We start from the raw sequence: 14,083 nt of genomic DNA on the forward strand, positions 1-14,083 counted from the left end.
CACGTAGTCGTGTTTGGCGCTCGCGTTGTATAACACTGGAATACTCGAATACTTGAATAAATATTATTGTTTTAGCATAACAGCATTTCAATACACGCAGAGCTGATAAGCCAAAGACAGTGAGAGAGTCAGAGCGAGTGCAGGAAATAAACAAAAATAATGTTAGATAAAATTCCATAATCATGTAAAACTGCAGTGAGAGAGTCAATTCTAACAACTGCAAACAGCGTTGATGAGCGAAAGGCAACCAGAAAGAGAAAGAGCGCGAGAGAGAGAGCAGCAATGTGAGTTAACGAAAATGCACTGAGCGCAGGTAGCGTGTTCTAACTATTATAAACATAGCAGATGAGCTTGCGCGCAAAAGAGAAAGAGCTAGTGGGAGCGTATAACAGGAGGATGACTGAACGATAGCGCACGATCGTTGTTCGTGTCTTGCCAGCCACAACGTTACCGTTGACGCCGACGTCAGCGCTGGCGTCGGCGTTAGCGCTGGCATCACATGTACTCTCAGACTCGACTTGCGCCAGCAATGGGAAATTTAAAATCAGTTGCTCGGCAGGTCTCCAAACCAAAGCTTCGCTGCATTCCAATCAAAGCGGTAAATTGTTCATCTTGCTGTAAAATCAGTTTCAGTGCTATTAATTAATAAATACGAACTAAAACAACAAAAACACACGAAATCAGCTGTTAACTAGGTAAGTGCTGGCTGGGGCTGCTACAATTTCAATCGAAACAAACAAAAGAAACTGAGAATAAATATAAACAATAGTAGAACGTGCTAAAAAACTGTATTAATATTGTGTTCAATTGAACAATTAGCAAAACCAGTTTTCGCACAACTGCAAACGGACTTTAAATGATACCTTAATATTTGTGCGTTCAATGGTCGTTCGCCCTTGCATGTGGGTTACTGTAACCTGTTATACACCCACACACGCACACAAACATACACAGATGTACATACATATGTATTTGTAGCCGAAAAACTGAATCGAAAAGAACAAGCAACGCGTTAACAAGCAGTCGATACGTTGCCTTTGCTTCTGTTTTGCTTTGGCCGAATTCGAAGCTAAGTTCGAGCATTTTCGAAGGAGCGGCTTTTTCTTCAGTCATACTCGAAAATATTTTACTGCCGCTTTGTGTCAGGCAAATTCGAAAATATGTCGTTAACAAACGCTTATAATTTGATATTTTGATATGCAGCTATAAAAAGATTATCTGAGCAACAACGAGCTGGCATCACACTTGAGCTCAACTAAAACTATCGTTTAACTATCCACAGATAATTGTATGCTAATTAGAGTCTCACTACAAAGCATATCTATTGTTGTTATCTGTATGGGAACAGAGATTACCTTTGTCAATTAGCATCCAAAATTCAGGGTCATTGAATATTATTCTACACGCAAAAAAATATGTCGTATTTAATAAATACACTTACATAGAAATATGAAATATACATACATATGTATATATACAATTTTCTGTTGAATATAAATTTTATTGATATATCAATAAAACTAGAAAATACCCTGTAACCTAGTCGAGTATTATTATACTCAATTCATTCAAAATTATAAGCCATAGAAAGGTGGAAAATTCCAAATATTATCAAAATCCTAGTTAAATTTTACTTCTAAAGTACTTCTATAACTTAATCTCAATATAGTTTTTTCCGCACTGTAAATATTGAAAATTTGAAAGAAACTAGAACTGAACTAGAGCATACTAATAAATTCCAACTCCACTAAATCAATATACCCGCAATGAATTCAGTGCGAAAAAAATGTTGAACGTGTTAATATTGGTAAACCAAAAAAAATCCATACTATACTTACACGGCAAATATTTAAGTTGCATATTTATTGTATAACAGATTAGATACGTAGTTATTAACTGTTCGAATCAAGTATTTGTGTGAAAATGCTTTATTATAATATAACGTTAGTGTAGTTAGTTATAGTTTTAAATAGTTTGAGTTAAACAAAAAAAAAGAAATGTATACTGGAATTTTTCACTTACGATCTTTAAATATAGATTAGGAAATTGCAAATCATGTTCCACCAAATGATTAGAGTAGCTACAGTAGTCATTGACTAGTGACACTTTTCATTCATTAAATAGCGCAAAGAGTTCATTATTCTTTCATCAATCAATCAACCTGGGAAAACGCCCTAATGATAGCTCTTCGAGTATGACAAATGATTGGCTATTGTAGGCAATGCTATTCAGACTGAAATTAAGTGAAACTGAGAAAAAGACATTTAGTATACTCGAGCAGCTAGAACGAACAACAACAAAGCTTTAGACATACATATCTTATCCGTGAGAATATCGATTTGCGTGCCGACAGTCAGACTCAAGTATACGACGCCATAACTTCTGAACATGATTGTCAAATTTTACATTATACAATCAGCAGAAGCTCAATAAGGCGAATAAGTTTAGCGATAACTGAGATAAGCGCTACATAAAATAGGTTGAAATACTATTACAGAGAGTGAGTAGCCAGTAGATACCCTAGCATTAGTTCGAATTTCTTCTCAAATATATATAGATATATAAAATATAGTTTATATGTGTTTTTTTATTTCGATAACAACTCAATAAGAATTTCAATACCCTCATGAATTTAGTTTCCTAGAAAAAAAAAAAATTGATCATGATTAGTTTGGTTGCCGTACAAATATTTCTATAATTACTCAAAATTTCTAAGAATAATCCTTTCCAATAAATCACAAACTCTTACGCATTTACTATTCACGTTTCAATGGAAAAGTTCCAATATATGCAGATATGTATATACATATAGAAAGTAAATAGTTTTTAAACCCTTCGTAAGAAATCGATGTTTCTTTAATTTAAATATATATGTATGTAGGATTTTACATTTATTGAGTAAATTAAAAGTCAATTTAACGATTTCCTTTTAACTTTAAACTTTAACGAGTTTTACAACAAATGTCTACAGAATTATATTATATTATATTGTATTTTATTATAGAGATTAATTTTAGTTACACTTAGGTTATTTAATTAATTGTACGTGTTCATGATCTTTTCACTTCTTATGATCTCTATTTCACTTCTGTTCTTCTTTATCTTATTCGGTACTTTTACTTAGCGACACTTGATTCTGTTGTACGTCTTAGCTGCTTGACGGCTGCCTCACGACTCTTCGTCGACGACTGCATAACGACTCTTCTTCTTCTAAGAACGACTCTTGATCTAGTTCAAAAACTAACGTTTACTCCGATTCCCTGCGGTTCATCTGCCAGGGGTGTTGCAATTTTTACGAATCCCACATGTATATTTTAAATCTAGATATCGATGTACATATAAGGTATAAGTCCGTAAATTATTTTGTAATTTAAAATATAAATTAATATCGATAAGTCAAAGTAGCCTGAAGGTAGCCCAATTTTTAGGTTTGCCTGTATTCCAGGCTCTCAATTAACGTAAATAATTTAACATTTCATCAGATGATCAACTCTACAGGCAACTCTCCAGATAGAATTCAGCAATATACTCTTGTTAGAAGTAGAGCGAGCATAAGCACTCCAAAAATTCTTTCTAGCCATAAACTACGCACATTCCACAGACATATTTTGAGTTGTTTCAATTTATAATTCGCACTCATAAACGAGAAGTGCGTACAGCAAAGAGATTGTTGTTTGTTGCTTGTTGCTTGTTGATTTGGCCTTGGCTCAAGTGACGTCGACTACGTCGACTTGTTGGCCATCCGCACTTAACCCTGTGAAAAGGCTGTTTTCATTTGCCTGTACATGGCATACATTTACATACATATATACATACTTCTATATACATATATCTACAGATATATGTATGTATAAAGCATAGGCAAAAGTGAGCTAATATATAGCAAATACATATTATATAGTATATACATATATCATATTTGAGCAATGTGCATGACCCACAAATCGCGTCGCAAACTGAGGTTAGGCGCTTCAATTCCGTACACAAAAGAAAATTAAATAAGTTCAAATTATTGCACGAGCTGAACAATCAGCTGTTTGGATTTAATAGAGATGAGCAATCTACAAATGTATAAAAAAAAAAAAAAAAAACTAATATATATAGAATAACAAAAAAAAGATGTGATAACATTAATAAAAAAAAATTTATATTTATAATTTAAAAAAATATATATATTATATATTTCTATACTTCAAATTTGATTGTTTTTGTACGAGATAATATGAATATTCATTTCAACAACATTTAATATCAAATAAAACTTTATTTGTATATTATACAAAAGAAATTTTAGACTCGCACTGACATAGCGCAATCATGCCCACAATTCCTATAAAAATAAATCTTATCTATTTGATTTTTTACTTTAATTAATTTACGGGTTTCTCCTTGTTGCGTTTATCTACGAACTATAAAAAAAAACCTTATGTCAAATATTTTAAGAAAACTGTTATTATAGAATTTATTTTTTAGAGTTTAATTTAGTTTCTATGTTTTTTTTTAATCAGATTTCTGTACTCTTAAAGTATTTTTTTTTTTGCTTTTTCGTAAAAAAAAACCCTATACTTCTCTGACAATTCAAAAATTGAAAATATTTTTAAATAGTTGACTGAGTTTGATCAAAATAAAACTTCTGATTTACTATAAGAAATGCATTTTTATAACAAATTTTATTATAGAATATGTACGTTTATAAATTTTATTTTTTAATACAGTTAACGATTCAACTAAAATTATTTATCAAGAATTTGTAATTTGAATAATATATAAAGACTTTTAATGAATAAACTTAAAACCAATTTATATAAAAATATATATGTATATGCATTTATAATAAGAAAATAATTATAATAAATATATATGAATATTCAAAGATATTTATAAAGTCATCAATGCTTTTAGTTAGAACATTAATCATTTATCCATTCCTAAGAGAACACACAATTCAAGCTCAAATAATATATTGGCAAAGTAGTTCCACTCAGTGCTGCGATACATAGATCATCTCTGATGCTAGTAGACCTCAGCAATGAGCCGGATAGTTTAGTGAGCTCGTGTATGAAAATAATCAAAGTGCGCTCGTCTCTTAATTGGATAAAAACCGACCGATCAAAGTGTTGAGTGAAGGTGAGAGCACAGTGAAAGGGAGGCGGATAGGCAGGTAGGCAGTCAGTCAGTCAGGCAGCTAGGCAGAGAGCAGTACGGACATAGATCAAGGTAGCGCTCTGACTTAACGAACAAAAATGAAATGTGTTTGAATTGTTTTATTCTATATAACTATATATTACAAGCGAATACTGACTTGTTCTCACTTTTATTCTCCAGCTCAAGATGCTGCGCCTTCTCACCGTCACACTGGCTCTCTGTGCCACGATCTGTGCCGCTGCACAAACTGTAAGTATAGCTACGAATTGTAATGTGAATATGCACAGTATTTTATATAAATTTCTATTTAAAGCGCAACCAACCCATGGAAGCGATTGCACATTTGACTGGCCCACCGCAGTCGGACAACACGCAGGTGAAAGGAAATGTCACCTTCATTCAGAACGACTGCGGCCAGAGTGTGCATGTGCGCATCCAGCTGGAGAACGTGATGGAGGGCAAGCACGGCTTCCACATACACGAGAAGGGAGATCTGAGCAATGGCTGTGCCAGCCTGGGCGGGCACTACAATCCCGACAAGGTGGATCACGGTGCGCCCCATCACGAGGTGCGTCACGTGGGCGATCTGGGCAACATTGAGGTGAACGCCAGCCGGACTATCGACATCACCTACACAGACTCCGTGATCAGCCTGAGCGGCAAGCGCACCATCATCGGACGCAGCGTTGTCCTCCACGAGATGGAGGACGATCTGGGTCTGGGCAACCACACGGACTCCAAGAAGACGGGCAATGCTGGCGGCCGCATCGGTGCGTATAACACAAAAGCTCTGCAACTAAACCCATATTAAATGTACTATTCTGATCTTCTCTTTACAGCCTGCGGTGTTATTGGCATTAAGTAAATATCTGTTAATACTCAAGTTTCAAGTTCAATTGCTGTCCTTTTTTATAAAACAACAAAAAGATAACTTTTCTCATTTGCGTCAGCTAATAAATAACTTTCTCACAATGTGTGCGTCTCTTTCACTGCTAACTGTAACTGTTAATGTAACTGTACCATGCACGCCTACTCATCACTTACCGTCCTTGCTCTCTTCTATAATTGTTATACTTAGTGAGCGTCTAAGCAATCATATAGTTATTCTTGTCATACATTTACACTTACATTTATAACACTTTGAATTGGCTGGCTCTTATTGGCTATCCCTATCGATAGTTATGTGTATGTGTGAGTGTGTGGCGCGTGTGCCGCTCTGTTAAGCCTGACATGGCTGTTAACAATGTATTCACTCTGCTAGTATGTGTCTATGCAATTATTTATGTTAACTATTATACACTTGCACATTTCTCTCACTCATATTTTTACACATGTACACATCTGCAATTAGCTTTTATTTAGCGCATCGAGTGACTGGCTATTTTCCGCTATCTCTTTCTGTCTCTCTCTAGCAATAAATTTATGCGCGTATGTATTCTTGACTTGGCTTAAGAGCAGGCTCCAATATATGTTACACATTTATACAGTGTATATTAGCGTAAGAGTTTACTTAAGCATAGCTGTTATACATTCATAAACATTTCCTTATGTTATACATTTATGCAGTTCCAATACCATAGTATGTACTATTCACTTATACATATACAAATTCACTCAGATTTGTTATCTGTGTGTAAGCACACACTTCCAATAAGCTTTTACATACCGCATTGAATGACTGTCTATTTTTGGACTCTCTCTCTCTCTCGCTGTCACAATCTATACTTCGATGCATGCATGTATATATACATGTATACTGTGCGTGTGTGAAGCTTGTCGTAGGTAGGAAGCGCTCATATTTGTTATACATTTATGCAGCGCAAATGAGCGTTTACTCAAGGAGAGCTATTATACATCCATACACATATATGTTCTATATGTATGTCTGTATGTTTAACTATTCCACACGCGCACATTTTACTCATTCATATTTGTTACACACACACACATCTATACATCTAATAAGCTTATATATATAACACATTGAATGACTGGTCTCTTTTTACAATCTCGCCCTATCGACACTTTCGTGCTATATTTGTTTACTTGTAGCTTGCTTTTCAGCGTCGTCATTAATATTATTGTAAACCTAAATGAACGTATATTGTCAGGTTGTCGAGTGGTAGGTGGAAACTTGTGTACCTCGATACTAAAATCATTAGAACGCATATATTTTTTCATTGCTTGCCATGCTATTCATTAGCCAACTAATTCACCTAATTGTGTTTGTTTAACCACACTGAGTTCATCCACCCGCGCACATACACACAGACACACACACACACACTCTCTCTACACTGTACATGTGCCTGAATCAACTCCATTTTCCGCTGGGCCTGCTTTTGTTTTTGCAGCACGCTTGCACCATATGAACAGGCCGAACAACTACCCGATCCACTACCCGAACAAGCTGAATCCATTGAAGCATCAGCATTGCACAGCACTCGTCAACGCACCCACCACACCGCAAATCAGCCCACATTTTATGTGCCGCACGATCAGCCTCACGATCATGTTATCTATCCACTACTGCGCCATCCCTATCCATACGCATATCCGTACTATCTATAAGGGTTCCATGTTCAATGTTTTGTGTACTGCAGCCCCGCCCACTTTCCACACTCGTCCAGCTAGCTACACTCCTATCCTAATGCCATTAACTCTACTTGTAGGTCGGATGTGGATGAATGGCCCTGCCGCGGCGGCGGTGCGGATGCACTGCGTCAATCCCTGTCCATTGTGACCGTCGTAGTTGCTCTGATCATTGCATGTGGACTGTGATCAAGTATATTATTATGCACACACTATAAACCCTACGAATTAATCCACACTCACATCGTATGCCATGCACTGTACTTAAATATTATTATATACAAAACAAGGAAATACTCCCCATTGCATAAACTTGTAAATTGCCTCAACGATTTCATCAATAATAAACTCGACTATTTCTTATATACCCAATATATCCAAAAATCTAACCGAATCGCCCGCCCATCAACCCAAATGCCGCAGCAAGAGTTGTCGAGATTTCGCCGATCAGATAATGTGAAGTAACTCACAGTTGGATTTCGCCTTTAGAATAAAACAAATACGAATACAAATACAAATACAAATAGGCCAAACACGCAACACTTAAATCAAGCCAAAGCCAAAGTCCTTCTGGGTGGCGACCTCCCCCGTGGCCAAATGGATGACAGACTTTTGGCATAGCTCTAGGTGCCAACTTGAATTGCCAGAGTTCTTTAATTATTCGCACAGTCTGGCATTTATTTCTTGAATAGCATTTATAACTTTCACCGTTATTCACATGGAAGCACGCAATTATTTAGGCCTATGACGTGGGGCGGTCCACATTTCTACGTGGGTCGATTCCTCAGTAATAAACCCATTTATATAGCCTGATATATGTTTACTTAGCAAAAATGAAGAGCCAGACGCTTGGCTCGTAGCAATTCCCAGAAGAATAAAGTAGCCCAAATTAATGCATATATTCATAGGACTTTTAGGATTTACTTGTAAAATGTTTCTTATTCAAAGAAACAGTAATTCCAGCCGGCCTCAATGCATATGGAGGATTTACTCATAGACCTAAATATAAAGTTGTTGGCTTTCACTTTTATAGAATCAAATTGTTGGATAAAATAAGGTGCGAAGAATACCTAGAAAATGACGGCCTCGCTGACCTTAATATACATGTAATGTATATGATAGATGTAAGTTAGTTATTTCCAGGAATTCCTTAAACTTATTCTATCTATTGAGTAGAAATGATGAGCGGAATGAAAGCTTACAACAGGCTTGAATTTTCCCAGGTATCTATTATTGTGTTTCCAAAAGCTCCTTTAAAGTTTCAATACATTTCATATTTATCGTCTAGTTAAATATTTGTATTCAAGGTAAGTAATCAAAGCGAGCCAAAGAAAAACATCTTAATTCAAGCTGCTCTTAATTATCATTTCGTAGTTTTCTTCATGTTGAATATTTATCAAGTAGCTGTTTATTTGTATTCAGATTAAATACTTTACCTTCATATTAAGCCAGCAAATCTTTCTTTTGCCTTTCAAATTATTGAAATTCATAGTTAATAATTGAATGCGAAATCCTACATTTATCCGCAAGTTAACTTTCTTTAACATGAGACTGCTCAGCTTGGTCTATAAATTAATCTCCCTATAAATATTTACCTTCATGTTGATTTAGTCCAGTGCTAATCCAGCTCACATTTTTCCTTAGTAAATGTAATTATATTTTATGGATAATGTAGTAAGCCACCCATGCAAATAGTTGTGGCTGTCAAGTAGTTGAACTTTAAAGGTAAATACGCTCACCTCACGGTGTAAGTAACTATTCAACTCGCACTTTCTGCGCACCTAATGAGTGCAATGACTTGTTACCCACTTGGGCCGGCGCTTAGCGGAAGCCGTAGGCGACCCAGAAAGCCTTGCGCTAGCGTCTGGAAACTTTGGTCAAAGTTGTAGGAGCCGCAAACACGGAGGCGGCACTATAAGGCAGTTTGAGTGTATGTGTGTGTGTGTGATTCAATGAAATGGGTTACAAAGCATAAGAACCCGGAGCACGCTCCCTCCTCCGATTCCTGGTCGATAGCGAGGCGGCCTAATCACCTGGCCTGAATACGGGTTTTTCTTTTTTCTCGAAATACTTTCACTCACTTTTGCCTGCTGTAATGACCATTGTGAGCTTGGAGTCGAGCAGCTCCCGACGCGTCGGTTGTCAGCCATTGTGGCCACAACAGAAGGCGGACTTGGTTGCCAACATCGTTAGCTTGGCCAGTGGCCGTGCCGTGCAGTTGGTCAGTTCCAATCGTAACGGCACTTTGAGCAGACGCGCGCGTTCCCTAAAAGTCAACTAAAAGTCACAGCTTACCCATTGCATAGGTCTACTAATTTTGGATATTCAGAGGCGGTGCATAGCCCCAAAGGAAACTATTTTTAAACGACTCGATTGGACTTTGACTCCTTAATGAGAATCAAAATGCGCGCCTGTGGACCCAGCTTAATCAAATATATTCTATTTGCCTTCAATGTTCTATTTGCGGTGAGTAAACAAAATTCGAAAGTTAGGTGAGGGTGGGAAGTTTTCAAAATAGAAATATAAAATGGAATAAAAATATACTATATTCAGTAATTTATATGACTTTCCAGCACGTAAGCTTATTAGAATTACTACCTCGTGCATAGGGGTTTTTTAAATTTTTTTTTTTATTAAGTCAATGAGGGCCTTACGGTCATATTGACCTAGTCGTTTCTTAGCTTCATCTTTGTTATAAAACTTTTATGAAATTTTCTTAAAGTCTTAAAAAGACTTGACAGTTTATTTATAATCTACTAAAAGATTATATACACTTTCTCCTACTTGTGGGGTATATTTCAGCCGGGCACATTCAAACAGAACTCAATGATTATATTTTATTATTGATCAAATGGAAAAGCTCAAAGATCCTTTTTTTTTTTTTCTTATTTCCACAAAAAAAAAAAAAAAAAAAAAAAAAAAAAAAAAAAAAAAAAACTTAAATAATTAAATAAATAATAATAAAATAATTAAATAGTTGCAAACTAAAAAAAAAAAATATTTTATTATCTTCCATAAACATACACTAGTCCATAAAATAAAGTCAAATCGACATTTATTTGTACTTTTTTTTATTTTTTATATTTTTCTGCTATGGTTAGATTCATTTAGTCTGACTATAAAAAAATAGAATGCAGTAAAATATACAATAAATATATAAAACAGTAACCACTATGAATTAATAGCTATCAACTATTACCCAATGGTCTAATAAACCAATAAAGCCATCAAAAATTAAAGTCAACACTTAATGAATTGTTGCCAACTTAATTTATTTATCAAATAATAGATAGAGAAGGAAAATTACATTTTTTATTGCGTGATTCGGACTTAATGTATGCACATGTAATCGAAAGAAACGACATGCAATTAGATGCTCTTTAAAAAGTGAATCTAGATTAAATTATGTCATTGGATAATTGATTGCGCGTGGCGGATAATGGTGGATAAACGGATAAAGCAGACATGGATAAATTGCATTTAATTCGCTGCGCTCAAAAGTAGGCAACACAAATTTCAATGCCACGAGGCTAAGCCCTTTGAGCAGCAGCAGCAGCAGAGGCAGAGCAGCAGCAGAAGCGGCATGAGCAGAGGAAGAGAAATAGAAATGACGACATGCAAATGCCATTGACTTGGCCAATGTCCATGGCAATGGCTGATGCCTTATCAGGCAATTATAGTTGCTAATACAGGCAAACACACACGCATGCACACAGACACACGTTCACACACACACGCAGACACAATTAGGTGCACGGTGAGCAAGTGCGTCGGTCTGATTGTATGGGTCATTAAGCAAATTGTGCTTTGGATTTGTTATAGGCCGTATAATAGCCGCTCTTTGAAGGGAAAATCGATTGTCAGGGTTTTTTTTGTGTGTGACCATTGAATATGAACATTCAGAGCTAATAACAGAATATTATAATGTATGCAACATGCACAGGTAGAAAAAATATCAAAATATACTGTTGATCAGCAGCCACAGAAGAGTCCTTGCTGCAGCAAAGTTTTAGATAAAGCCATTACTATCCCAAGGATCACTCTCCCTCTGCTCGCTGTTCTTTTAGAGGAGTATACGAGTATACGTTCTCCTTCGCTCGAAACTATAAATTGAAACACTACAAAATCGACATTTTTAAACCACTTGATATTTTATAAATTTTAATATATGCATATATTTTAAATATGATTTTTGTTGTCTTTAAAAAATATGAGCAAAATATAAATTTTTTGACATATAAGATGTGAACATTGGCAAAAAGCTTGTTGTTTTTTTCTGCCTGCATATCCCACATAGACATTATACATTTTACCAATGCTATAAATAGAATGAAGCTTGAAATTGAATTGAGCTGAATCGGCAGCCAGTAGTTTACCTTTATATGAATTGACGCTTTAGCTGCGACTCAAAAATATAATGCGTTGGCTGTATGGGAAGGCAGTTCTTCCACTGAGAAGCAACAGGACCTGGGTTCAAATCCTGGCTGCGGTTGAAGGGATATGAATCTATTTTATTAGCAATGCAAATTGACCTATATTAATAGTCGATATACAAGCGACAGCCAGAGTAAAGCATCAGACCTGGGTTCGAATCCGGGCGCGGAATGAGTTTAATTTATTTTTGTTTTATTTATTTCGTACTTTTATTAGACATTTTTTTTTTTAAATAATATTTATTAAAATATTTTCATAGTGGATATTCATAAATAAATATGTATATTTATGAAAAAAAGAAACATCAGATATCTGCTAGCCTGTACTTTAAATTGTATTCTTGTCTAACATTTCATTTCCTCTTTTCATGCGTCCTGCAGCTTTCTGGTTTGGGCATTTTGGTGGCCGGCGCCATCGTCCTGGCCGATGTCCGTGAGTTCAATCACTTTGTGGAGGGACGCGTGATGGCGCCGCCCATTGTGCTGATCGTCACGGGGCTGATCATATTTTTGATTGCCTCGCTGGGCTGCTTCGGTGCCATCAAGGAGTCGCCCACGCTGCTGCTAACGGTAGATACACCTCTCGCTCACACTCCCTCACTTCATGAACTTACCACTAATCCCACTCCACAGTATGCCGTGCTGCTGGCCATCATCTTCATCATTGAGCTGGCCGTGGGCATTGCGGCGAGCGTTTTCAAGAAGGATCTGGAGGGCATGCTGAAGAACTCGCTGCAGGAGTCCATCAAGCGCTCCAACAGCGAGGACACCATCGCCTGGGACAATGTGCAGCGCAAGCTGATGTGCTGCGGCGTGGACACTCCGGCCGACTGGCGCGCCCTCAGCTTGAACAAGACGCTGCCGGCCAGCTGCTGTCAGCCGCAGTTCATTGACGCCGCCGTCGGGCACTGCACCGAGTCTCCGGCCCTGGGCAAGGACAAGTACTACCAGGAGGGCTGTGTCGGCAAGCTGAAGGAGCGCATCGATAAGAATGCCGTTATCCTGATTGGAGTTGGCATCGGCATCGCCTTCATACAAATTTTAGGGATTGTGCTCGCCTGCTATCTGGCCTCGGTCATACGGCACACGCGCCAGTCGAACTAAGGATCAGCCAGGAGCTAGCTAAACTCAATGTTATTTTATTATATATTATGGATCTCATGTCTGTCCGCTTAAATATATAGATCTATATGCATATATGAGCTATATTCTGTGCACTAGCTAAAATTTTCTGCTAAGCAATTAGAATTCTTAACTCTTTTCAAAGCAGGCGAAATTTTCCTAAAAACTCTATGAGTAAGGCGAGGGTCGCTCAGCATGTTTATAAGAACTCTATAACTTGATTTTTTTTATTTTATACAAATTGTTTTTTTTTTTTTTTAATTTAATTTTTGTGAATTTTAGTTTTATTATCCATAGTAAAAATTATAATTTATTCAATTATGTGAATTTATTCAATTATTTTTTCATAGTGAGTTTTTCTTAGAAAAGTTTCATGCAGTTTTTAAATTCTTTAGCTCAAAACTTTCTTTAACTAGCTGCATTTAATTTTCAACTTCAAGTCCATCTAAAGAAATTAAAATATTCTTAATATATCTTTAAGCATATATCATGATGATGAAATGATTAACAAAATATACCAAAAATTTTAATTAATTATTTTCCCTACAACTCACTGAGCGAACCTCGCACTCAACATGAAAACGCAACAAATCATTAGAAATTTCTTAACTTTTCGATGTTTTAGCCATTTTCCTAGTCATAAGCCAAGCTCAACTAACGAACATCCAGTGCCGCCCCTTCGATACTCTGCTTTACAGGGTATTCGCGCGGCCGTCCTAGTTTTAATTCTTGCTTTCTATGCATACGTATTTTTATTGAATAAATAAAGTTGCTCCATAGACTCGACTCGG

The 14,083-nt window shown here is 36.3% G+C and overlaps 2 protein-coding genes across 3 annotated transcripts; both read left to right on the forward strand.

Moving 5' to 3' along the window:
• Window positions 1–526: 526 nt before the first annotated feature.
• On the forward strand, window positions 527–8,111 carry Sod3 (Superoxide dismutase 3). 2 transcript variants are annotated; one of them, XM_089261644.1, is made up of 5 exons: window positions 527–695; window positions 5,326–5,394; window positions 5,459–5,915; window positions 5,985–6,006; window positions 7,500–7,897. In XM_089261644.1, exons 2-5 carry the CDS (start codon window positions 5,332–5,334, stop codon window positions 7,714–7,716), a joined length of 759 nt encoding a protein of 252 aa, XP_089117770.1. In that variant the 5' UTR covers window positions 527–695; window positions 5,326–5,331; the 3' UTR covers window positions 7,717–7,897. The 2 variants fall into 2 exon arrangements, with proteins under 2 accessions (XP_089117770.1, XP_089117771.1); XM_089261645.1 differs by having other exon boundaries at window positions 529–695; window positions 7,818–8,111.
• Window positions 8,112–9,425: 1,314 nt separating this feature from the next.
• Tsp47F (Tetraspanin 47F) lies at window positions 9,426–14,078 on the forward strand. Its single transcript, XM_030382197.2, has 3 exons — window positions 9,426–10,203; window positions 12,552–12,740; window positions 12,804–14,078. Exons 1-3 carry the CDS (start codon window positions 10,129–10,131, stop codon window positions 13,272–13,274), a joined length of 735 nt encoding a protein of 244 aa, XP_030238057.1. The 5' UTR covers window positions 9,426–10,128; the 3' UTR covers window positions 13,275–14,078.
• Window positions 14,079–14,083: the final 5 nt, after the last annotated feature.

This window comes from Drosophila navojoa, chromosome 5 (assembly GCF_054131105.1).
Source record: "Drosophila navojoa isolate 15081-1374.11 chromosome 5, UAZ_NAV_1.0, whole genome shotgun sequence".
Taxonomy (NCBI): domain Eukaryota; kingdom Metazoa; phylum Arthropoda; class Insecta; order Diptera; family Drosophilidae; genus Drosophila; species Drosophila navojoa.